The following is a 26,696-nucleotide window of genomic DNA, read 5'->3' as shown; positions in this document are numbered from 1 at the left end:
TCCAAAATGGTACCTATTAAAAACGACAAGTCGTTCCCTCAAAAAAAAGCCCTCATAAAATTGCATCGACGAAAAAATAAAAAAGTTATGGCTCTTCAAATATGGAGACACAAAAACAAAACATTTTGGGGAAAAAAGTGTTTTTACTGTGTAAAAGTAGTAAAACATACAAAAACTTTATCAATTTAGTATTGTTGCAATCGCAACAAATCACTGAATAAAGTTATTGTGTTATTTATACCACACGGTAAACGGCGTAAATTTAGGACGCAAAAAAGTGTGGCAAAATTATTATTTTTTTCTATTCCCCCTCCCCCCCAAAAAAGTTAATAAAAGTTAATCAATAAATTCTATGTACCCCAACATGGTGCTATTAAAAATTACAACTTGTCCCGCAAAAATAAAAAAGTTATAGCTCTTTGAATGAAACGATGGAAAAACTTAGAGGCTCTGTCACCAGATTTTGCAACCCCTATCTGCTATTGCAGCAGATAGGCGCTGCAATGTAGATTACAGTAACGTTTTTATTTTTTAAAAAACGAGCATTTTTGGCCAAGTTATGACCATTTTTGTATTTATGCAAATGAGGCTTGCAAAAGTCCAACTGGGCGTGTATTATGTGCGTACATCGGGGCGTTTTTACTACTTTTACTAGCTGGGCGTTCTGATGAGAAGTATCATCCACTTCTCTTCAGAACGCCCAGCTTCTGCCAGATCACGCTGTGACGTCACTCACAGGTCCTGCATCGTGTCAGACGAGCGAGGACACATCGGCACCAGAGGCTACAGTTGATTCTGCAGCAGCATCAGCGTTTGCAGGTAAGTAGCTACATCGACTTACCTGCTAACGCCGATGCTGCTGCAGAATCAACTGAAGCCTCTGGTGCCGATGTGTCCGACACGATGCAGGACCTGTGAGTGACGTCACAGCGTGATCTCTCGAGAATACGCTGTCTCCACTGCCAGAAGCTGGGCGTTCTGAAGAGAAGTGGATGATACTTCTCGTCAGAGCGCCCAGCTAGTAAAAGTATTAAAAACACGCCCACTTGGACTTTTACTTTTAAACACACCCACTTGGACTTTTGCAAGCCTCATTTGCATAACTACAAAAATGGTCATAACTTGGCCAAAAATGCTCGTTTTTTAAAAATAAAAACGTTACTGTAATCTACATTGCAGCGCCGATCTGCTGCAATAGCAGATAGGGGCTGCAAAATCTGGTGACAGAGCCTCTTTAAAAAATGGCTTGGTCTGTCTACTGAAACTCCGGCTATAGCACATTGGGTACCGAAAGTTGACCAAATTTATAGGTTTGAAGAAATTTCTCACTGGGAAAGCTACACTAGAGATGCCTTTTTAAAAATATGGAGACCTTGGGAACAATACAGAAAATTTCCATAACTAATGTTGATGTTCCTGTCTGCTCTTATCTCCCTATCTCCTCTGGATTATTCCTTATTCGGAAGCTCTTCTGAAATGACCTGTCTCATCTACCTGATTATTGCTAAGATGTCTTTACTTGATTATCCGCCTACATGGATACTTGTTCTTTTTACAAATAATACTACAATGCTTGTATACACATGTACTATTGTTTATGGTTTACTGTTCACTATTTGTTCATTTTGGACCTTTTATGTTTAAATTGTAATTCTGTTTTCTTACAATAAAAAAATAAAAATAAAAAATGGCTTAGTCATTAAGGTCTAAAATAGGCTGGTCACTAAGGGGTTAAGCATATGTGTGGTCAAAACAAAGAAATAGTACATAATTTGTTCTTTCCAATGACTTTAACCCCTTAATGACCAGGCCATTTTGTTCGTTAATGACCAAGGATTATTTTTTGTTTTTTCACAGTCGCATTCCATGAGTCGTAACTTTTTTTTTTATTCCGTGGACATAGCCATATAAGGGCTTGTTTTTTGCGGGATGACTTGTATTTTGTATTTGCATCATTTTTAGATTCTTATAATATATCGATTAACTTTTATTAAAGGACCGGTGTCGCGGAAATTTATTTTTTTATATGAATTCGCTTTTAGTGTGTTATTAAAATACATTTTATTTATTTGTGTTTTTGTGTTTTACTTTTTTATTCTTTCTTTTACTTCTCTATGGGGCTGCCATTTTTTTCTCGTCTCTGTATGTGTCGATTAACGACACATACAGAGATGGAATACGGCACATACATCCCCATAGTGAATGCGAAAGGGAGCCATTCCATTCACTATAGCGTACGCCGTCTGTGTGAGAACGGCGCATGTGCCGCTCCCACACAGTCCAAAAGGAAGGTTTTCGGCCGAGCGACATCCGGCGCCATTTTCATGTGGACCGGAAGCCGCGGCCGGAGAGTAAGATGACTACTTCCGGTTGCGGCTTCCGTCCATATGTTCAGAAGCAATCACTGGGAGCGGCGGCGGCAGGAGGAGCAGGTAAGTTATGTTTGTGTATGTTCGTGTTATACTGTGTGATTACCACTGTATCTAATCCTCCTACACTGTGCATTCACTCAAAAAATGGCGGCACACAGTGTTGGAGGTTTTAACATTCAACCCCCTCCTTTCTCCTGGCACTAGCCAGGATAAGGGAGGGGGGATTGTGTGAGGACACTAGAGCGTGTGTGTGTCAACACCAAATTTGCAGCATAAAGCAATGCGGTTGCTTTACCACATTGCAATGCTGCAATTTTGGGAATTGCTCCCTCTAGTGACCAGCACATGGAAATGTTATAAATTAGAATCTAATTTATAATATTTCCGGACTTGTGAAAAAATTTAAAAAATTAGAACAATGTGTAATCATTTATTGAATAACAGTTTAACTAAAAAAATAAAAATATTTTTTTTTTCTAGCAACACATTCCATTTAACCTTATTTTATGAGAGAATTGAAAATAAGCATCTATTCCAGCATTGATTTTCACGTTCTAAATTTACGCCGTTTACTATGCAGCGTAAATAACATGTTAACTTTATTCTATGGGTCGGCACAATTAAGGGGATATCAAATATGTAAAGGTTTTATATGTTTTCCTACGTTTCCACAATAGAAAACCCTTTAAGAAAAAAAATTACTTTTGCATTGCCGCATTCCAAGAGCCGTGACTTTTTTATTTTTCTGTCAATGTGGCCGTATGCTTGATTTTTGCGGGCCAATGTAGTTTTCATTAGTACTGTTTTGGGGTACATAGGACTTATAGATTAACTTTTATAAAAAAAATTATGGGGGGAATTGGAGAAAAGAGAATTTTGCCTTTGTATTTTGCGTTTTTCTTGGACGCCGTTCATCCGTTAATGTGTTAATTTTATTGTTCAAGTTGTTACGATCGCGGGGATACCATATATGTGTATGTGTTATTTGTTTTGACACTTTTACTAAATAAAACCACTTTTTGGGCAAAAACAGTAGTTTTATTTGATTTTGACTGTAAATTATTTTTTATTTTTTCCACAAACTTTATTTAACTGCTTTTACATTTTTTGCCTAACAGGCATTTGCTGAAGACAGAACTGGGGGTCTTTGTTAGGCCCCCGGCTGCCATGGAAACCCGACGGGGCCCCGCAATTTCTTTGCGGGGTTGCCGATGGGGTGACAGAGGGAGCTTTCCCTCTGTCAAACACATTAGATGTCGCTATTGACAGTGGCATTTAATGGGTTAAACTGCCGGAATCGGAGCGCGCTTCGATTCCGGCAGTTGCAGCAGGAGCCAGGCTGTGTATAACAGCCATGCTCCTGCGCTGATCGCGTGGGTACACTGTCAGTACCCGCGCGATCACAGGACGGATATATCCGCCGTCCTGCACGAACTAGCAGCTGCAGAGGACGGATATATCCGTCCTTTGGCGTTAAGAGGTTAACCCCTTCCCCTCGTAAACAATTTTCAGATTTAAATTTTCGTTTTTTCCTCCCCACCTTTCAAAAGCCATAACTTTTTTTTTTCTTTTCGTCGATTTAGTCCTATGAGGGCTTGATTTTTGCAGGACGAGTGATAGTTTTTCGTAGCACCATTTATTGTGCCATATAATGTATTCGGAAACGGAGAAAACATTTTTTGTGGGGTAGAAAATGTGAGAGAAAGAGAGGGACAGTCCGAGACACACGCACACGCGCACACACACACGCAGTGCAGCTGGTCTTCATAACGGCGCCTGCTATCTCCCTACAAACCAGCTTCTCTGCTGGGTGGCTCTGAATTGCGCCTGCGTTGAATGAACGGCTCCCGTTCATTGTGTCCTATGCACTGTGCTGCCGTATTCTATCTGTGTATGTGTCGTTAAGACACAGATGAAATAAAGCATGGCAGCCCCCAGTACAGTAAGGCTATGTTCACACGGGGTCTTTTGCCGAGTTTTTTGACGCGGAAACCGCGTCGCAAAACTCGGCAGAAACGGCCCGAGAACGCCTCCCATTGATTTCAATGGGAGGCGTCGGCGTCTTTTTCCCGCGAGCAGTAAAACTGCCTCGCGGGAAAAAGAAGCGACATGCCCTATCTTCGGGCGCTTCCGCCTCCGACCTCCCATTGACTTCAATGGGAGGCAGGAGAAAGCGTGTTTTCTGCCCGCGGCGCTCAATGGCCGCGGGCGAAAAACGGCGTGATCATTGCTATTCACACGGAGTATTTTGGGGGAGGAATATCTGCCTCAAAATTCCGTTTGGAGCTTTGAGGCAGATATTCCTCCCCCAAAATACTCCGTGTGAACATAGCCTAAGAAAGTGTTAATAATAAAAAACTTTGTGTGTGAAAAGTCAAAATAATATTTTATTAAATAAAAACACATAAATTAATTTAAAAAAATAAATCCGGACACTGTCTTTTTAAACTTGACATGTCGTTTTTTGTTGTTCTTTTTTTTCGACCTATGTGCTGTGTAAAAAATAAAATAAATGGGAAAAAGAAAACCCCTTCTTTTTAGTTGGGCATTCTGCGAAACAGATTAACCCCTTGGAGACACAGCCAGTGGACAGCCTATTTTTTCAAATCTGACAAGTCCCTTTATGTGGTAATAACTTTGGAATGCTTTTACTTATCCAAGCGATGCTGAGATTTTCTCGTGACATATTGTACTTTGTGAGTGAAAAAATTTGATCAATCCAATTTTTTTTTTGTGAAAAATACCAAAATTGAGAATTTCTTAATTTACATTTTTCTAAATTTTAATGCATCTGCTTGTAAGACAGATGGTAATACCACACAAAATAGTTACTAGTTTACATTTCCCATATGTCTACTTTGTTTGCAGTGTTTTCTGAACGTCCTTTTATTTTTCTAGGACGTTACAAAGCTTAGAACTTTAGCAGCCATTTCTCACATTTGCAAGAAAATTTCAAAAGGCTATTTTTTCAGTAACCAGTTCAGTTCTGAAGTGGCTTTGAGGGCCTTATATATTAGAAAGTCCACATAAATCACCCCATTTTAAAAACTGCACCCCTCAAAGTATTCAAAACCGCATTCAGTGTCTTAACCCTTTAGGTGCTTCACAGGAATTAAAGCAACGTGGAGGTGAAATTTACAAATTTCATTTTTTTGCCGAAATTCTTTAAATGTAATACATTTTTTATGTAACACAGAAGGTTTTACCAGAGAAACGCAACTCAATATTTATTTCCCAGATTCTGCAGTTTTTACAAATATCCCACATGTGGCCCTAGTGTCCTAATGGACTGAAGCACAGGCCTCAGAAGCAAAGGAGCACCTAGAGGATTTTCAGGCCTCCTTTCTATTAGAAAATATTTTAGGCACCACGTCAAGTTTGAAAAGGTCTTGTGGTGCCAAAACATAGGAAAAACCCTCAAAAAGACACCATTTAGGAAACTACACCCCCTAAGGAATTATTCTATTGGTATAGTGAGCGTTTTGATCTGACAGTTTGTTTGCTAAATTTCTTTGAATTAAGCCATATAAATGAAAATCTAATTTTTTTTCAAATAAAACATACAATGTTTTCATTTTTTCAAGGAATCAAGGATAAAAAAACACCAGCATTTGTAAAACTATTTATCCCGATTACGGCAATACCCCATATGTGGTCATAAACTTATGTTTGAAAACACGGCAGCCCTCAGAAGGGAAGGAGCGCCATTTAGCTTTTGGAGCTCAAATTTTGCTGCAATGGTTCAGTGCCATGTTGCATTTGCAAAGCCCCTGAGGGACAAAAACCGTGGAAACCAACCAAAAGTGACCCCATTTTGGAAACCACCCCTTATGGAATTTATTTAGGGGTATAGTGAGCATTTTGACCTCACTTTTTTTTTTGCAGAATTAATTGTAAGTAAGCCGTAAAAATGAAAATCTAAGTTTTTCCCCATAAAATGTAGATTTAGCTTGGATTTTTTTCATATTCACAAGGGCTAATTGAGAAAAAGCACCCTGCTATTTGTAAAGGAATTTCTTCTGAGCACGCCAATAATAAATTGCTGTTCGTACCCACGGCAGGGCTTAGAAGGGAAGGAACATTTTTTTGCTTTTGGAGCTCAAATTTTGCTGGAATGGTTTGCGGTGGCATGTCAGATATTTAAAGGCCTTGCCAGACCTAATCAGTGGAAACCCCCAAAAGTGACCCCATTTGGGAAACTGCACCCCTGAAGGAATTTATTGAGGGGTATAGTGTGCATTTTGACCCCACTATTTTTTTTTGCAGAATTTAGTGTAATTATGCTGTGAAATATAATATTAATTTTTCTCTGATAAAACTTGGAAATTTTTAGAAGGAATATAGGAGAAAATGCACCCCAACATTTGAAATGCAATTTCTCCTGATTACAAATCTTACAAAGGCAGGAGCGCTATTTGACATGCAGATCTTGCTTATTTGATTTTTGGGCGCCATGTCGCATTTGCAAAATCTTGAGGTACCAAAGTACAGTGGAAGCCCCCAGGAAGTGACCCCGTTTTAGAAACTACACCCCTCAAGGCATTTATCATTTGCCTGGACAAATGACAGGGCTCAGAATTGAATGCGCATTTGAGGCCTATTTTGGTATTTTCACAGCATTGGCCCACAATTGCAGGGCTCTGAGGTCAAATAGTAAAACAAACCCCCAAGTAGTGACCCCCTATCTTGTAAACTACACCCCGTAGGGAATATTAAGGGTTGTAGTGAACATTTTGATCCTGTGTTTTGTCATTAGAAATAATGCGCAGTGGGTGGTGCAAAGTAAAAATTATAATTTTGCACGGATATGTCATTTTAGTGCACAAAAATGTTGTGCCTAGTTTGTGCCGCTGAAGATAAATACCTCATAAAATATTAACCAGGTTCTCCCGGGTATGGCGATGCCATATATGTGGACGTGAAACCGCTAGTTGGGCACGCTGTAGGGCTCAGAAGGGAAGGAGCGCCATTTGGCTTTTGGAGCGCAGATTTTGCTTGGTAGTTTTTCTGTTTGGGTTTTTGCTGGTATTTCAGTTTATAATGTGAGGGCATATGTAAGCTGGGCAGAGTACATCAGGGCATAAGAGGGTATAATAATGCGGTAAATAAATAATAATCCGCAGATGTGTTGCCGGTGTCGCACTGATAAATGGTGCCCGATATTATCCGCTTTTGGAACACACTGCACATTTTGCATCGACATATTCTGAGAGCCAGAACTTTTTTTTTTTTCTCCATCGGAGCTGTGTGAGAGCTTATTTGTTGCGGTACAATTTGTAGTTTTCATTGGTACCATTTTGGGGTACGTGCGATTTCTTATTTTTTTTTTATTCCATTTTTTGGTAAGCAAGGTGACCCAAAACCAAGCAATTCTGATGATGATTTTTATTCTTTTTTTTTTTTGCTATAAATCACGTTTAACTTTATTCTGCGAGTCGATACGATAACAGCGAGACCATAAGTATATAGTTTTTTTTTATGTTTTGCAGCGTTTGCAAAATAAAATCCCTTTTTTTTTATTTTTTTTATTTTTTTTTCTGTCATATGAGAGCCATAACTTTTTCATCAAAAAAGCTGTGTGATGGTTTGTTTTTTTGAGGGGTGTGTTGTGGTTTTCATTGGTACTATTTTGGGGTAAGTGCGACTTTTTGATCACTTTTTATTCTGTTTTGTGGTGACCAAAAAATAGCGATTCCGGCATAGTTTTTTTTTGTTTTTTTTTTAATTTTTCCGGTGTTCCCCGTGCGGGAAAAATAACATTACAGTTTGGGTCGTTATGGACGCGGCGATACCAAATGTGTACTTTTTTTTTTTTTTTAATGCTTTCAGTTTTTTCCTATAATAAAATATTTTTATTATAGGAAAAAAAGCATTGTTTGTTTTTGTTTTTTTTATTCACTTGAAACTTTTATTTTTACACCTTTATTCAACATTTTAATTATCTTTTTGTTTTGTCCTACTTGGGAACTTGAAGGCCTGCACATCTGATCTTTACTCTAGGGCCTCATGCACACAAACGTATTTTTTTCCTCCCGTAAATACGGGTCCTTGGTCACACGTATTCGACCCGTATTGCACCAGTATTTACGGACCCGTGCCCGTAAATACGGGTCCGGTGTCACCCGTATTCCACCCGTATTTACGGGCACGTTTTCCCTGCAAAATTGCACTGCACTAATCGGCAGCCCTCCTCTATCAGTGCAGGATAGAGAGAAGGGACAGCACTTTCCGCAGTAAAAGAAATTCATACTTACCTGGCCGTTGTCTTGGTGACGCGTCCCTCTTTCGACATCCAGCCCGACCTCACTGGATGACGTGGCAGTCCATGAGACCGCTACAGCCTGTGATTGGCTGCAGCGGTCACATGGGCTGAAACGTCATCCCAGGAGGCCGGACTGGAGGAAGAAGCAGGGAGTTCTGGGTAAGTATGAACGTTTTTTTTATTATTTTTTTTACAGGTTGATCTATATTGTGACCTGTAGTTTCTGTCCAAGGCGCTGAAAGAGTTATTGCCGATCGTTTAACTCTTTCAGCACACTAGACAGTGTTTATCCCCTGACGCAATTACTGGTGCACACACGTAGTCGCCCGTAATTACGGGAGCCCCATAGACTTCTATGTGCCTGCCCGTGCCGTAATTACGGCCTGAAATAGGACATGTTCTATATTTTTCAACGGCACGTGCACCTTCCCGTTTTTACGTTCGTGTGCATGGGGCCTAAGGCTGGGTTCACACTGAGTTTTTTTTACGCGGAAACCGCGCCGCAAAACTCCAAAAACCGGCCGAAAATGCCTTCCATTGATTTCAGTGGGAGGCGGGGGCGCCTCGCGGGAGATAGAAGGGACATGCCCTATCTTCGCACGATTACGCCTCTGACATCCCATTGACATCAATGGAAGGCAGAGAAACCGTATTTCGCGGAATTTTATGCCCGCGGCGCTCAATAGCTGCGGGCGAAAAACGCTGCGAAAATCGGCGTGCAGGCAGAGGAAAATCTGCCTCAAACTTCCAAACTGAATTTTGAGGCAGATTTTCCGCCTGCAAAAAACCCAGCCTAATACATTGCACTACCCACGTAGTGCAATGCATTAGAGCTGTTAGTTATTCGCTGACCGCAAGCCTAATGGACTACGTGGCCTCCGGTTGCCATAGCAATGACAGGCAACGTTGCGTTCACATCGCTAAAATGCTGCGGCATCTAAGGGGTTAATGGCAAGGATCGGCGCTAACTCCGTTCCGTGACGTTACAGCTGATACCGGTGACTGATGTTGCAGGCTCAGCTTTTGAGCCTGTGCCATCTCGTTTCTGGACAAGGAATCCTTTTAGTCCCCGCCTCCGAGCGGGACCTAACAGGCTTCCGTACTTTGCAGACAGGAGGCCATTGTTAGGCCTCCGGTCTGCCAGAACAGCCATCGGAACCCCGCGATTATCATTGCCGGGTTCTGATTTGCTAGTAAACACCTTAGATGCAGCACTGTCATTTGAGTGATGCATTTAAAGGGTTAATCGGCCGGATCGGAGGCATGCTGTAGTATGCAGCCGACACCCACTGGTGATGATGCGAGCTCAGCTTCTGAGCCCGCATCTGCAGCACAACGTACAGTTACGTTGTTTTGCCTTAAGACCTTGGCAACAACAACGTAATAGTACGTTGTATGTCGCCAAGGGGTTAAAGTTTTTTATGTTCTGCATCTGGACAAAGGATGGAGCATGTGTTTTCCGTTAATTCTAATTTAGAGACTATATGCGTGTCTCTTAACCGTGCTGAAAATGTATAGGTGCACACTTCTAAGTTAAAAGCATCATATACTCAGAGTGGTATAGCAGAGTGCCACACCACTACCACACAGAAAAAAAGACTCCTAAGGCCAGGAGCACGCACGCACGCACATGCACACGCACACACGCACGCACACGCACACACACACACACACACACTGTTTTGATGCAGGTTTTGTGTCAATTTTTTGCTCCGTTTTTTTTATCCAAATGGAAAGAAAGGTGTAAAGCTGGGGTCCACAACTGGCAGACAACAGTCCGAACCCGGACCACGGACGCCAGTTGTCCAGACCAGTGGCGCCGCTAGCATCTGAGCCAGAGGCCCCACATTTTTGGCCCGGTTCTCCAGATCCCCGGGCGACTTCCCCATTTAGTTGTATTGGCATCCTCAGGACGCCGATACACTTGAACACTATGGCTACAATGGACTACTATGGCGGAGCAGGGAGCTAGCTCACTGCTCTGCCATTTACTAGGCTACATGTAACGTTAGGCCTGCAACCTATAAGACGCTGGGACAGGTTCCCTGTGCAGGCCGGCGCGATGACGTCAGTGCATCATATCGGCCTACGCAAGGGTTCTGTCTCGGCCGCTCATAGGCTGTAGGCGTAACTTGGCTAAAGATGCCTGCAAAGCTGCTCCGTTCGTCGCAGAATTGGAGCTAGGTGAGGTGTGTGTCTTGTTTTGGGGGGGCCCCATCTATGGGGGGGGGACTGTGTGGCACTATCTACATGGGGGGGGGGGGTCTGTGTGGCACTGTGTACAAGGTTGGCTGTGGTGTGGCACTATCTACAAATCTTTACTACTGGTGTTCGGATCTTCACTTGACTAGAGGCCCGGGCAAGTGGACCTCTGCTAAAAGTGAGTACCCCTGGTATAAAGAGAAGATTGCATCTTTTATTTTATTTTTTCTTTCTGTGTTTGGCTCAAAAATCTGTGCCCAAAACTGTGTGTGTGATCCTAGCTTTAGGCCAGTATACCACACACTGTTTTGATGCAATTTTTGTGGTGGTTTTTGGCTCAGTATTTTGAGCCAAACACAGAAGTGGACACAAAAAGGAGATGCGTTAGTCTTTTCCTCATACTTTTTCTTCCTTTTTAGATGCACTTCTGCCACAAAAACTGCATCAAAACTGTGTGTGGCCTTACGGTGTCCTTTTTTTCACTTTCTTTTTCTTTCCCCTCTGCTTTTTATGCAAGATTGTTTTTGCATTCCTGGAGCTTCTATGTGAACTGGTGGCAATTGACAGTATATAAATAACCACAATCAATGTTTCCTCATGTGGTTTTCCCAGTCTGCATTTTTTCATTAGGGGGGGGGGGGGCACGGGAACCACAAAGATAGGGCATGTACTAGCTGGTGAATGATTCGGTGCCATAGTATGTAAATGGAATTACAATTTTTTTTTATAGTAATCCTATACAGTAACACAATACCTGTCTGCTTCATTAGGGTCAGTACCCACTGAATTTCTGCCTCAAAATTCAGTTTGGAAGTTTGAGGCAGATTTTCCTCTCCCTGCACGCCGATTTTCGCAGCGTTTTTCGCCCGCGGCCATTGGGCGCTGCGGGCATAAAACGCTGCGAAATGCGCTTTCTCTGCCTCCCATTGAAGTCAATGGGAGGTCAGAGGCGGAAACGCCCGAAGATAGGGCATGTCGCTTCTCTCTCCCGCGAGCCGGTTTTACCGCTCGCGGGAGAAAACCGCCCCCGCCTCCCATTGAAATCGACGGGAGGCGTTTTTGACGAGTTTTTTGGCGCGGTTTCCGCGTCAAATAACTCGTCCAAATACTCCGTGTGAACATAGCCTTAGGCTTCCTTCACACACTGGTTTTTTGGGCTTTTTGTTTGGCTTGTAAAAAACGTTAACATACATTTTTCAAGTCCTATAAAGAAGCCTACGTGAAAACGCCTGAAAAAAAAAACGCATACATGGAGCATGCTGTGTTTTAGAAAATAAATGCCATGGACCTAAAAAAACCGCACCAAAAGTGATGAACAAATGAAATTCATTCTCCTGAGTTCTGCTGTAAAATACAAGCACCAACGTGACGGATTGTATTAGCCTTTTCTCCCTTCTATTGCCAGGTCATGGAATGCCAAGATTTATTGGGAAATTGGTGTAAATAGTTTCCTATGATGGAGTATACGAATAATTAAATTGCTATATTGAACAATGTATATAAACATGGCATTTTTTCTCTTTTTATTTGGTCTTGACATGGATGGCTAAAAATAATTATTTTAGGTTTACGGTTTTTAAAATGTCTAGTCATGCAAACAAAATAATTAAATAAAGATAATGTTAACCGTGTACTACTCCATTTGTGCAGTTCATTTTGTGACTCTTGTAAATTTTTTATTTTTTTAGCCTGGATTTTTGCCTGGTGAATTGGGCATGAGTAGCCCCAATGCACTTTCACCCAGTGGAGGAAAAGGAGGCTCACATTATTATTCGTACCCAACCAGCTCGCGGCGGCGTCCAGGAGATGGTAGCATTGGTACGAATAACATTTTCTTTCTTTATTGTGTATATGTGTCTTTCATAACATAGTTAATTTTCCAGCTCTATTAGGCCATGTGCACTCGCTGGAGATAGGTTTACACTCTGTAGATGGCCTGAAATTCGTGGTGATTTGTTCCGCTGGGTGTTTTAGGTATGGTATTGTGTGAAACCCTCTGTGCCGCGATTATGGAAGGCAGCGCAATCTGCTTATTTAATTATTATCTTTGTTGTAACTTCCACTTGGTTTACTATAGTATTTTAATATTGCTGTCCTTTTCGTAAGTTAGTAACCATATAATTTTATTATGCAGAGGTGCAACCTAAGAAAGTTCGAAAGGTGCCTCCAGGACTTCCTTCATCTGTAAGTGGTGTTTATTAAATGTTTCTTTTTTTTTTTCTTAAAATGTATTGACTATCTGTACTAAAAAAAAAAAAAAAGTATCATTTTGTCATTATTAGGCCCTGTTCACACAGAGTTTTTTGCAGGCAGAAATTTCTGCCCCAAAATTCCAGACGGATTTTGATCTACCTGCACGCCGTTTGCCACGTTCGGGTTTACTTTTTGCCCGCGGGCATTGAACGTCGCGGACAAAAATACTGCAAAGAACGCTTTCTATGCCAATGGGAGGTCAGAGACGTAAACACCCGATGATATTGCATGTCGCTGCTTTTTCCCGCGAGACAATTTTTCTGCTCGCCTGAAAAAAATGCCTCTGCCTCCCATTGAAATCAATGGGAGGCATTTTGGCGCGTTTTCCAATGCTTTTTCCGCATCAAAAACGTGTCAAAAAATTCTGTGTGAACAGGGCCTAACAGTTTGTTCTTTGTAAGCTTATCAAAAGTGACAACAGGAAATTTAGTCTTTACGGCTATATCTATTTCTTTGAAAATTAGTCTATCAGGAGTCTAAGGGTATGTGCACACGGCCTATTTTCAGACGTAATTCAGGGGTTTTACGCCTCGAATGACGCCTCAAAAGATGGCTCCAAAACGTCTGCAAACATCTGCCCATTGCCTGCAATGGGTTTTACGATGTTCTGTGCAGACGAGGTGTAATTTTACACGTCGCTGTCAAAAGACGGCGCGTAAAATTACGCCCGCGTCAAAGAAGTGCAGGACACCTCTTGGGACGTTTTTGGAGCCGTTTTTCATTGACTCCAATGAAGAACAGCTCCAATTACGTCCGTAAAAGACAGCTAAAAACGCGAGTACTTGCAAAAACGTCTGAAATGCAGGAGCTGTTTTCGCCTGAAAACCGCTCCGTAATTTCAGACGTATTTTGCATTGTCGCGTGAACATAACCTAATGGGTAACAATCCATATACAGCTGTAATGGCTGCCATTTCCTATTGTCTCTTTTGGAAAACACAGAGGGAAGAAACAGTTATCTAGTAGGTAACTTATAAATGGCTGAACATAATTTCTTAAAATGTGTGGGAATTGAATAACTCAATGTCTTATATTCACTGATAAATTTTATAGACCGTAGGTTAAAATTCTCTTTACTGGAACAGTATACAGAGAAAATCCCCCCCCCCCCATTTTTTTTAATAACTAGTAAATAAAAACAATCCCAGAAATGTCTCCCTTAACCCCTTGAAGTCCAAACCATTTTTTTATTTTCGTTTTTCACTCCCCGCCTTCTATGAGCCATAACTTTTTTTCCTTTTTTTTTCGTCAATGGAGTGGTGTGAGGGCTGTTTTTTTGTGGGAAGAGTTGTAGTTTCTACTGGCACTGTTTAAAGGACGAGTGTCGCGAAAAAAATATTTTTTATATCAATTTGCTTTTAGTGTTTTATTAAAATTTTTCTTATTTGTTTGTGTTTTACTTTTTTTATTTTTTAACTTTTTCTTGTCTATGGGGGCTGCCATTTTTTTTTTTCCATCTCTGTATGTGTCGATTAACGACACATACAGACATGGAATACGGCACACACAGCCCCATAGTGAATGCGAATGGGGCCTGTTCCATCCACTATGCTGTACGCCGTCTGTGTGGGAACGGCGCATGCGCCGCTCCCACACAGTCCAAATTGAAGGTCTTTGGCCGAGAGACGTCCGGCGCCATTTTCTTGTGGACCGGAAGCCGCGGCCGGACAGTAAGATTACTACTTCCGGTCGCGGCTTCCGGACTTGTGCACTTGGAGCGGACGGATCGGAAGGAGCGGCGGCGGCAGGAGCAGGTAAGTTAGGTCTGTGTATGTACGTGTTTTAGTGTGTGATTACTACTGTATGTAAACCTACTACACTGTGTGTAAGCTCAAAAAATGGCGACACACAGTGTAGGAGGTTTGACCGTTCAATCCCCTCCTTTCTCCTGGCACTAGCCAGGATAAAGGAGGGGGGATTCTGTGAGCTCACTAGAGCGAGTGCGTATTCTCAAATTTTGCAGCATAAAGCAATGTGGTTGCTTTACCACATGCCAATGCTGCAATTTGGGAATTGCTCCATCTAGTGACCAGCACTGGGAAATGTTATAAATTAGAATCTAATTTATAATATTTCCTGACTAGTGAAAAAATAAAAAAAAATTAGAACAATGTTTAATCACTTATACACTAACTAACTGTTTAACTAAAAAAAAATAAAAAAAATTCTAGCGACACATTACCTTTAAAGTACCATATAATGTACTGGGAAACGGAAAATAAATTCTTTGGGTGGAATTGTAAAAAAAACGGATTCCTCCATTTTCTTTTGGGTTTAGTTTTTAAGTCTTTCACCATGCGTCGAAAACAATAATTTAACTTCTGCTGGACAATACGATTATGGTCATACCAAATTTTATATCGTTTTCTTAATGTTAGAAAAAAAAAATGATTTGTGTCACCACATTCTGTAAGCCATACCTTTTTTATTTATTTGTCAATTGAGCAGTACGTGGGCTTGTTGTTTGCGGCACGAGCTGTGGTTTTTTTTGGTACATATGACTTTTTGATCACTTTTCATTTAAATTATTTATTTTTTTACCAAAATAAACAGCGATTCTGGTGTCTTAAGTTTTTCTTTTTACGGCGTTCCCCGTGCAAATTAAATAATGCTATATTGTTATAGTTCGGACTATTACCATTATACCAACTTTGTTTTCTTTTTTACATTACTGAGGGAAAAATATGAAAAGGTTATTTTTTTCACTTCTAAATACTTTATTTAACTTTTTTACACATTTTATTAGTCCCTCTAGGGGACTTGAACCAGCGGTCGTTCGAACGCTGGTACAATACACTTCAATACTATTGTATTGGCATGTATAGTAATTTTTACAGGCTTCTGTTAACAGAGGCAGCGCGAAGGCAGTCCTGGGGGCCTTAATTAGGCCCCTGGGCTGCCATGACAACCATTGGCGACCCTCGATTGTGCTATGGGGCTGCCGATGAGCTGTCGGAGGGTGGCGCCCCCGCTCTATAAAGCCTCGTATGCTGTGGTCGCGATTGACCGTAACATTTGAGGGGTTAAACGGCCAGGAAAAGCGCAATCGCTGTTCCTGGCCGTTACTCCCGGGTGTCGGCTGTGTTGTACAGCTTATGGAGCGCGCGCCATACCTCTCAACAAGCGTCAAGAAGTTAATGACCGGGCCTGAAAAGTCTAACAACCAGCTAAATTTTTCCGTTTTCTGCCTCTGTCTTTTAGCAGCCATAACTTTTTTTAGTAGTTTTTTTTCCATTGATGTGGCTGCATGAGGTCTTATTTTATGAGGAAGAGATTGTATTTGGGTTTTTTTCGCCCCGGTTTGGGCGTAGAAAAAAATATGCTGTGCAAGTTATATTGTTTTATGGCATGAATATAGGAAAAAGCGGTTTTCTGCATGATTTTTTTTTTATATATATTTTTTTATCACATTCACGGTTCATGCTAAATAACGTCTTAATTTGTTCAGGTTATTACGGTCGTGTAGATACCTAATACACCGCATTCCAAATTATTATGCAAATGTTATTTTTCGCTGATTTTCCTAAATAGTCGAGGCAAATGACAGTCCGTATAATCTTCAAGCCATCAACCGTTGGAGTATAATGCAAATTTTATTGAACAAATCTCCTAATGATAACAGATTTTTTTTTTTAGACGTAAAAAAACTCAAAATGCACTGTTTCAAATTATTATGCACAACAGAGATCAAAACATTTTAAAGGTTGTAAAGATAACTAAAATGGTAAGTTGTTGAATTTGCAGCATCAGGAGGTCATATTTACAGAAATCAAAAGCTCTTTCAATCAAAAAAAACAGGCCAAGTTACATGTTAACATAGGACCCCTTCTTTGATATCACCTTCACAATTCTTGCATCCATTGAATTTGTGAGTATTTGGACAGTTTCTGCTTGAATATCTTTGCAGGATGTCCGAATAGCCTCCCAGAGCTTCTGTTTTGATGTGAACTGCCTCCCACCCTCATAGATATATTGCTTGAGGATGCTCCAAAGGTTCTCAATAGGGTTAAGGTCAGGGGAACATGGGGGCCACACCATGAGTTTGTCTCCTTTTATGCGCATAGCAGCCAATGACACAGAGGTATTCTTTGCTGCATGAGATGGTGCATTGTCATGCATGAAGATAACTTTGCTACGGAAGGTACGGTTCTTCTTTAGTACCACGGAAGAAAGTGGTCAGTCATAAACTCTACGTACTTTGCAGAGGTCATTTTCACACCGTCAGGGACCCTAAAGGGGCCTACCAGCTCTCTCCCCATGATTCCAGCCCAAAACATGACTCTGCCACCTCCTTGCTGACGTCGCAGCCTTGTTGAGACATTGTGGCCATTCACCAACCATCCACTACTCCATCCATCTGGACCATCCAGGGTTGCACGGCACTCATCGGTAAACACGGTTTGAAAATTAGTCTTCATGTATTTCTGAGCCCACTGCAACCGTTTCTGCTTGTGAGCATTGTTTAGGGGTGGCCGAATAATAGCTTTATGCACACTTGCATACCTCTGGAGGATCCTACACCTTGAGGTTCGCGGGACTCCAGAGGCACCAGCGGCTTCAAATACCTGTTTGCTGCTTTGCAATGGCATTTTAGCAGCTGCTCTCCTAATCCTATTAATTTGTCTGTCAGAAACCTTCCTCATTATTCCTTTATCTGAACGAACCCGTCTGTGCTCTGAATCAGCCACAAATCTTTTCACAGTACGATGATCACGCTTAAGTTTTCTTGAAATATCCAATGGAACTACTGTCCCGCAGCGAGGCAGGGACTCCTAGCATCGTACATCACTATGATGCTAGGAGCCCGGCTCCCTGCACTGTGTTCGGTCCGGGTCTTCCGGCCGAAATACGTTCCGTACATTACGGACGTAACATGGTCGTGTGAACCCAGCCTAAGACACACTAGCATCCATGAGTTTAATTGAAAAACTAATAATTAAATGTTTGACCCCTAACTCCAATGTGCATAATAATTTGGAACACGGTGTTTGTGTAGGTTTTGATTTTTTTATGTAGTTTAGAAAATAATATATTCAATGCAAAATAATGTTTTGGGTTGTTTTTTGAAGTTTTTCTATTTGTTTATTTTTTTAATGCCATTAAGCCCTGTTCACACACTTTTTTGCAGGCAGAAAATTCTGCCTGCAATAATTGGGTCAGTTTTTTTTTTTTTTTTAGGTGGTTTTGCACCACAGGCGCTTTTTGCTGTGAATTTTACAGAGTATTTTGCCTCTTTCTTCAACAGGCAAATGAAAAAAAAAATGGTGTTTAGCATTCTCCTGTATGGTAATACATTACACTGTCACTATGACACATTCTACTGTTAGGGCAGCACATAGTGTGCCCTAACAGCAGGAAAACTGAACAAACAGCCGTAGGGTCCTTTCTAGGTACCCGGGGCTGACTGAAGCGGAAGTCCCTAGTCTTTGATTGCGTCACCAGGTTTCCAGTGATGCAAACGAAAAGTGGAGTTCCCTTCGATAATGCCGCGTAACGAACTGCGGTGATCAAAGAGTTAAACAGCTGAGGTCTGAATGATTTCTGATCCCAGCTGTATTCAGCAGGCTTCTCTAAATTCAGGAGCTGTACGTTACGAGCGATCATCAGCCTCTTCTACAGCGATGCCAAAAGACGTCGATGTAGACAAAGCATCTGCACCGCCTCCCATCAAAAGACGGTGGGCGGTCGTTAATGGGTTAAAGGGAGTGTGAATCCACTTTTTGGCTGTAGATCCACTTCAACTTGATTAGAACTGAGCTCAAAGGTGTCAATATTTATTTTCTCTCGTACCGCACTTAAAGCTGAGAAATCTATAAAGAATTGTCTGTGTTGGAGAAGATCAGCACTTTCCTCCCTTTTTCCTCACAATTTTGTGACTGGCTGTAAGAAAATTGAATGCAGCAAAAGCCTCTGCAAAGGGGCTGTGGATCAATGCTTCGCTGCCTGCAGTAAGACAAAAAAGAGCTGTGTGCCCCCCTCTCTCGCTGTGTGCCCCCCTCTCTCGCTGTGTGCCCCCCTCTCTCGCTGTGTGCCCCCCTCTCTCGCTGTGTGCCCCCCTCTCTCGCTGTGTGCCCCCCTCTCTCGCTGTGTGCCCCCCTCTCTCGCTGTGTGCCCCCCTCTCTCGCTGTGTGCCCCCCTCTCTCGCTGTGTGCCCCCCTCTCTCGCTGTGTGCCCCCCTCTCTCGCTGTGTGCCCCCCTCTCTTACTGTAGTAGTACTTTACCTAGCAGACCTATGTAACCAGGCAGCCATTACCCCCTTACCTAAGGTGGAGTAATTGCCCTACTGTACTGTACCTGAGTGGACTCCTTGGTTATCTCACCCCCTTCTAACCATCTTTTAGGATAGACTGTGGTGTGTTTACCCTCTCTACTGCAATGTCTAGACCTAGGAGAGACCCTTCTCAACAGACAACCATCACAGTCCATTATGCCTACTCTAAATGCAGCAATAAATTTTCCTGTGGTCAGCCTACTTACCTATGTGATGCATGCCGGCTTCCCGGCCAAGCATCTGTGGCTCCTGTACCACCGCCACTCCCAGCGTTGCCCACGCCTGGTTTTGTGGAAATTGATTTGGACTCGGTCTATTCTATTTGTAGGACCGTTGGTAACCTTGCGTACCTCACCCAGTCCATGATGGGCATGTTGCTTCGCTTTTCTGACCTGACATCCTCACGGTCCCTAAAACAGGCCAGGTACAGACTGTTTTTCCTGACTTCTTGGGTCCTTCCCCCTCCTTGCGTATCACGAGAAAGGGAGTGCCCCTCATGAAGTGAATTGAAGGCATGCAGGAAATTGGGTGAGAGCAGGTCCGAGCAGGTCTTATAGTATTGTATGGGCAAGCCACCAGGTCCCGGCGCCTTCCCTGTTGGCGGGTCCTTCAAAGCCCATGACCACTACTCTGGGGGAAATAGCCTCCTCCAGGACAGCAATAGCCTCCTGAGAGATACATTTCATCCCTGAGGACCGAAGGTATGCCTCTATCTGCTCCAGTCGGCCCCCCCATCCGCAGATGGAGAGGCCCGAGGAAGATTATAAAAGGAGTGGTAATAGGCCCGGAAGGTCTCCGAAATGTCATGAGGAAGGTGCATACACCTAGTGCTGGAATCTTGGATATGGGGAACATAGGTACGTGATCGGGTTTTCCTAAGTGCCCACGCCAGGGTCTTACTAGGCTTGTTACTGAATTCACAGAACCGATAAAAACACAGGGACATATACAAAAACACCGAAAAAGGCCATACTTACAAATGGACACAGCCAGGCCAGAAATGCTGATGAAAGGGCGAGCAGGTGCTTTAAAAAATAAGTATAATTGTAAGTATGGCCTTTTTCGGTGTTTTTGTTACTGAATTCATAGAAGTGATGTCTGCATTTAACCAGGGAGGCCCTAGCCTTAGCAAGGCAGAGAGAACGAACCTGAACTCGCAGCGTCCCCAGCTCCGCCCCCATGACCCGATCTAAGGAGGCTTTATGGGACTGTTCCAAGAGATGTATGCGGGACAAAAGATCCAGCAAGTGAGCCGTACTCTCCTTTTTAAGTTTAGAACCTATATGGATGAAGGAACCGTGGATCACACACTTATGCGCCTCCCAAATACAAAGCGGGTCTACCTCCGGGGAAACATTTGTGTCAAAATACTTCCGAAGGTCCCTGCGAGTGCCCGATACAACCATCGAGTCCTGCAGGAGCGAGTCATTCAAGCGCCACTGCTAGGAGCGAGGGTGGGCCGCCGGGAGTGAGAGGGAAAGAGTGATGAGAGCACGATCCGAGAGGTCGGATAGGTGGGAGTGACGTAGGAAGAAATAGTCCAATCTGGAGTATGTGTTGTGAGGGGCCGAAAAGAAAGTATAGTATAGAACGCAAGATCAGGATGGAGACTCCTTTGGTCTTGGTATCAGGTGATGCACTATGATACCCCTCCGTATAATGGGAGTCCGTCAACTTCGGTATGCAATCCGCCCTCAAGAGGAGACGGAGAATGAAGGATCGCTTTTCCGGGATGTTCAGGCCTTGTGCATTCAGGGAGACTACAGAGATGTTGGACATATTGGGAGAAAAGGAAAGACAGAGAAGAAAAAGCAAGTGGGGAGAGAAATAGAGAGACCCCCTTAGACAGTACATAAGTATCAAGAATTTAGAAAAATACTGCCCTACTAGTAGCGGAGTACAAAACCCCTTTACCAACTTGTTGCGTGTTATGCCGTCCTCAGGAGGAAAAATACCCCATGACCACGACACAACAGCACGGAACCCTAATAGGGAACGATGAACGACAGTGGTGCAAAAGAGGCAATCCCTCGAGGAAATACAAATTAAACAATAATAAGATCAAGATGAGCTAGACGGAACCCCGGACCCAACCGTCAAACTATTGTGGACCTCCCGGCCCCTGACAGCTAAACAGATGTAAATCCCCCGAAACCGTAACCCCAGACCCAACATACTGAACATAGTGTCCCGTTCATGAACCCCACCATTTACGACATCTGCCTCTCATGAAGAACGCTGCAAAGGAAAAATTAAGCACAGAAAATATGTAAACCATTATCAAGGCCCCTGTGGTGAGAATTAAACTAGACGGTCAAAATCAGGTAGGCCAGTCTCTGCGAGGGGAAATGCCGGCCACGTGACCTCAGCCCGACAGACCCGTCTCTGGAACGAGGCAGATTCGGGCGCGCAGGATCCAGGTAGGAACCGCCTCTGGGAAAGAGCGATGGGGGGGGGGGCACTGTCCAATCCGGGGGCTGTACTGGGGAGATATCCAGAAAACGGAAGGCTTCTTCCAGATCATCCGGGGAGCGGACAGCAAACTAGTGTCCCTGACGGCGAGGTATGATGTGGAAGGGATGGCCCCAGCGATAGGGAGCGCTCGCCTCTTTAGTTGCCTCCAGCAAGGGGCGGACAACCTTGCGCATGTGGAGAGTCAGTCTGGAGACATCCGGCAAGACCGTAACCTCTGAGCCATGGAAGGGAATGGCCCCCTTCTCCCATGCCCTCCGTGCAATATCCTCCTTCTGCTTGTAAAAGTGCACTCTGCATATGACATCCCGCGGGTGATTACCTTCCCTGGTCCGGGAGCCCGCCAATCTATGCACCCTGTCTATCTCAATGGCCATATCACGATGCAGGACCTGTGAGTGACGTCACAGCGTGATCTCTCGAGAACACGGCTGTGTCTGCACTGCCAGAAGCTGGGCGTTCTGAAGAGAAGTGGATGATACTTCTCGTCAGAACGCCCAGCTAGTAAAAGTAGTAAAAAGGCCCCGATGTACGCACATAATACACGCCCACTTGGACTTTTACTTTAAACACACTCACTTGGACTTTTGCAAGCCTCATTTGCATAAATACAAAAATGGTCATAACTTGGCCAAAAATGCTCGTTTTTAAAAAATAAAAACGTTACTGTAATCTACATTGCAGCGCCTATCTGCTGCAATAGCAGATAGGGGTTGCAAAATCTGGTGACAGAGCCTCTTTAAGGGCTCTTCAATCTGCTGCATTCGAACCTTGCGTGAGGTCTTGATTTGCCGCCTTTCATAGAATGTGATTTTCCTGGTGGTGGCTTCCATCTGGTAGATCTCTTAAACGGTGGTTTTTGCCATGCTGCTTTCCATTCCTGACTCTTTATCAGGGTAAGGCTGTGCACCGCACAATACCCTCTTTTTTTTTTTTTGTACCTAAGGTAGTCTTCACCTCTTACCGGAATGAAGACCTAGTTCTGCCGTACTTTGTCCAGCTCCTTCTCATCCGTGGAAGTGTTCTTTCCACAATCTGGATGATGTCCATGTCTTGCAATTTTTGTAATTGCTTCCTTCTGGTGGTCGTAAACTTTGTAATCCTCCCAGACGGTCCCATAAAGGGGTTGGTGGCCTCTAAGGCCACTATAGCTTCTTTATTCAGATGGCTACCGTGTTCTGGGTAAAGTTTCCACTTATCGGGTCACGTCCTAGCTTCCTGGGCTGTTCGCAATCCAGTTCTGCTCTTCAGGTGTGCAAGGAGACTACTGCTCCTCCTTGCACACTTCTTGTCAAGTTCTATAAGGTGCACACCTTTGCTTCTGCAGATGCTTTCCTTGTACGCAAATTCTTGCAGGCATTTGTGGAATAGGTGATCGTGCGTGTCCTTTCTTCTATTCCCGCCCCTGGGGAACTGCTTTAAGACATCGCATGATAAAAAAAAAACATGATTTTGAAGTACTCCCGGTAAAATTATTTTCTCGTCCTGTACATGGGGGGGCGGGTCAGTGCTTGTCAATTGGAGGTATTCTCCTCTAAGTTTTGACTTTTACTTACCTTGTGTTTGCTTCTACTGACAGACTGAATAGCTCAGTGTCTGTAGCAGGGTATATTCTGTAGGAGAAGCCACAATTTTGAATTCTTTAATGTCTCCTAGTGGCAACCGCATATTCCCGCGGTCTGTGTCCCCCAGTGAACTGAACGAGAAAAGGATTTTACGGTGAGTGCTCAAAAAAATCCTGTTGTTCCTCACCTTCAAGCAACCTGTAGGTCCCCCTTTACTGCCTGCAGACTTTTTGCAAGTGTTTAGAACCTGCTTAGTCACCAAAAATCAATCCAGAGTTAAATTGTAAATAAAAGACAGAGAGGTGTAATGCAGCTGCGCTTTATAACCGTATTTATGCTCATGCACACTGCCATATTAAGAGTCTGTGTTCTACTGATCTATAATACGGTGCCTACAGGCTGCTATGGGGCTGTGCTGTACCTGTATGCCTCCGATCTTATACAAAGCTTTATTATCACATATTCATATCAAATCCATTGCTAAAAAAGGTCAGTTTGGACTCTGCGTGGTGCGATACACGGTCTGCGTGCAAGGTTTTACTGGGTGCATGAGCCCTCTCAGTGCAACAGCAGAAGAAGAGGGGAAGCAGCAGGGATGTTGACATGCAATTTGGCACGCAGCACAGCTTATTAGATCACAACGAGAAGATCGTGCCCACTCAGCAGGCTTGATGGCACTCACATTAGTCTTTATCAGAAATCGGCAGATTCCAGAAAAAGTCAATAATTGTGGCAGCACTACGTCTAATCTACAACAACCTACGGTTCAGTGGGTCTCGGTACTTAAACATAACTGGTACCATGGCAAAACTGTGATATGGCCGCAGACTAAAGCCTCATGCACACAAGCGTATCACGACTCAATACATGCATACAGCCCTAGTCGTTGCCTCACAATTTTTTATGATCCATCGGACGCTGTATTTCGGAAGTATTCCCCTCTAGAAGCATTGCTCCCAAAGTACTGCACCTTACAGGGCACCATAGAGCGAGTATGTAGTACAGAGCCACAGGGACTCTGTGTGCCTCTGTACAGTCTCCAGGCCTTCGACTGTAAACATGCCGTTTTGTTGTTTTATTTATTACTTAGAAGTTAAAGTTTTTTATTTTACAAAAATGCCACAAAAACAGCAGATGCTAATACAGCCTTAAAACGACCCCCTGCAGTCACCATTGTTCCAGCTAATTTTGCAAATGCATTCATAACTGTCATACGGCATTTCCTAAAGGAATCCTTTAAAAGGAAAGATCAGTGTGTTGAGGTTGTCTCTTGCTTGTCCCCATGTAATTGCTCCGCTGCAGTTCTTCCTAGATTTACCACTGCAAAAAACCCTTGACGTGCATCAGTGTATTATCCGTTCTCACGGATCCACAGTAATTCACCAGTATTGATGAATTCGCGATTGCGTAGCATAAAATAACTTATCCTGAGTTTTTGCGTTTCGCAATTGTGGCCCCCGCACCGATACATGTAAATCATGGTTGTGTGCATGGGGTCATAGAAAAAAATGGGTCTGTAATTTATTCGCATAAAGGCGGATAAATTGCAGCCGCAAAAATATGGTCGTATGCATGAGACCTAAGGTGTGCAAGCAGCTGTTACCAGGATGGAGTCTTGAGTACAGTAAATAGTTTAGCCTATTACAGTACAGAAATCTACTGAGAACAACGTTTGGGCATATGTATGCTTCCAAGACCGCGTTTTTAACCAATCATATACCGTTGCCCTAACTAAACCTGTCTGGGTCTTAATGACCAGCTCATTTTTTATTTTTTTGGCCTCTGTTTCAGCAACCATAACAAAAAAATTTTAATATGCTTATACATTATTGTAGGTGAATGATGCCTTGTTTTATGTAGTAGAAATTGTTATTCTGCTGTTTGGGGGTATATGTACAGTAATTTTCGGACTATAAGACGCACTTTTTATAAAAAAAAAAGAAATATGCTGGGAAGCTCCTGCATCTAGGGCCTAGTTCACACAGCGTTTTTTGGCGCTGTTTTTGACGCGGAAACCACGTCGGAAGCCACGCCAAGAATGTCTGAAATCGACCTCCCATTGATTTCAATTGGAGGTGGAGCTGTTTTTCCCCCAGGCGGAAAAAAAAGTAACACGCTCTTCCCGCGTTTCCGTCTCTGACCTCCCATTGAGGCAGAGAAAGTGGTTTTCGCAGCGGTAAATAAAGTGTGGGCAGGTAAAAAAAACTCAACGTGAACTAGGCATTATAGTCCGAAGTCCATAGTTTCCTTTCTCCTAACCCGGCACTGATCTGTAGTATCCGTGCAGGGCAGCAGGAGAAGCTGAACCATGCTATGTTCAGCTTTGCCACAGAGTCTGTACTCAGGATGCAGATACAGTAAAATACAATAGTGGAGCAGGGAGCAGTCAGCTCCCTGCTCTACCATTCACTGTGTAACACCGGCCGTGAGCAGCTCGGCATAGACAGGCACGAAGCAGTGACTGTCTGCACCGAGCCACGCATTGCACAGACTGGAGGAGTAGACTAATCTCTTCGTCGTGAGGAATGGGCTAGGTGAGTATTTTTTTTTAATTTTTTTTTATTAGGCACTATGGGGACATTACACTGTAATGGGTCAGCAGGACCAGGCAAGTAGCTGGGTTAATGTAGTTAGAGACAGTAGAAAGGGGTCAAAGAAGAGGAAAGCCAATCCGGTTTCTGTTATTCCAAGAAAAATTGCTAAGTTGGCTGTCGGTTTCAGAAATGGCAGCCCTAGTGGATACTGAACTCCCTAACAGCCGGGACAACAGCCCAGCTAGTAGTCGGCGGGATGGTAATGCAGGTAAGGCAAGACAATTAGTAGTTGTAGGGGTTTCTATAATCAGAAAAACAGAATAATTTGTTGCTAAGACCGCCTCAACCAAATGTTTCGCTGTCTCCCTGGTGCCAGGGTTCGACATGTGGTGGAACGGGTGGATAAATTATTGGGAGGAGCTAAAGATGATCCAGCTGTCGTGGTTCATGTGGGTACCAACGACAGAATACATGATAGCTGGAGGAGACTTAAGAACAATTTTAAAGAACTAGGCTACAAGCTGAAGGGAAGGACCTTCAAGGTAGAATTCTCAGGAATACTGCCTGTGCCATGCGCATCACAGGAAAGACCGCTGGAGCTCTGAGTTAAATGCATGGCTTAAAGAGGCTCTGTCACCAGATTATAAGTGCCCTGTCAACTACATAATCTGATCGGCGCTGTAATGTGGATTACAGCAGTGGTTTTTATTTTGAAAAACTATTTTTGAGCAAGTTATGATCAATTTTAGATTTATGCTAATTAGTT

At 43.1% G+C, this 26,696-nt stretch overlaps 1 protein-coding gene across 8 annotated transcripts in view; it reads left to right on the top strand.

Annotated features, from left to right (window-relative positions):
* TCF3 (transcription factor 3) overlaps positions 1 to 26,696 on the top strand; it is a 247,019-nt gene that overhangs the window by 149,177 nt on the left and 71,146 nt on the right. For 7 of the 8 annotated variants that reach the window (XM_075863682.1, XM_075863689.1, XM_075863678.1 and 4 more), the window contains exons 7-8: positions 12,525 to 12,654; positions 12,971 to 13,020. The exons of the other annotated variant lie outside the window; for it this stretch is intronic. In XM_075863682.1, the coding sequence (XP_075719797.1) occupies positions 12,525 to 12,654; positions 12,971 to 13,020 (180 nt within the window). The remainder of the gene's footprint in view (positions 1 to 12,524; positions 12,655 to 12,970; positions 13,021 to 26,696) is intronic. 8 annotated transcript variants of the gene reach the window in all.

Source organism: Rhinoderma darwinii, chromosome 1 (assembly GCF_050947455.1).
Source record: "Rhinoderma darwinii isolate aRhiDar2 chromosome 1, aRhiDar2.hap1, whole genome shotgun sequence".
In the NCBI taxonomy this organism is placed as follows: domain Eukaryota; kingdom Metazoa; phylum Chordata; class Amphibia; order Anura; family Rhinodermatidae; genus Rhinoderma; species Rhinoderma darwinii.
Note: the sequence above shows the minus strand (reverse complement) of the source record. Positions and strands in the feature narration are given on the sequence as shown.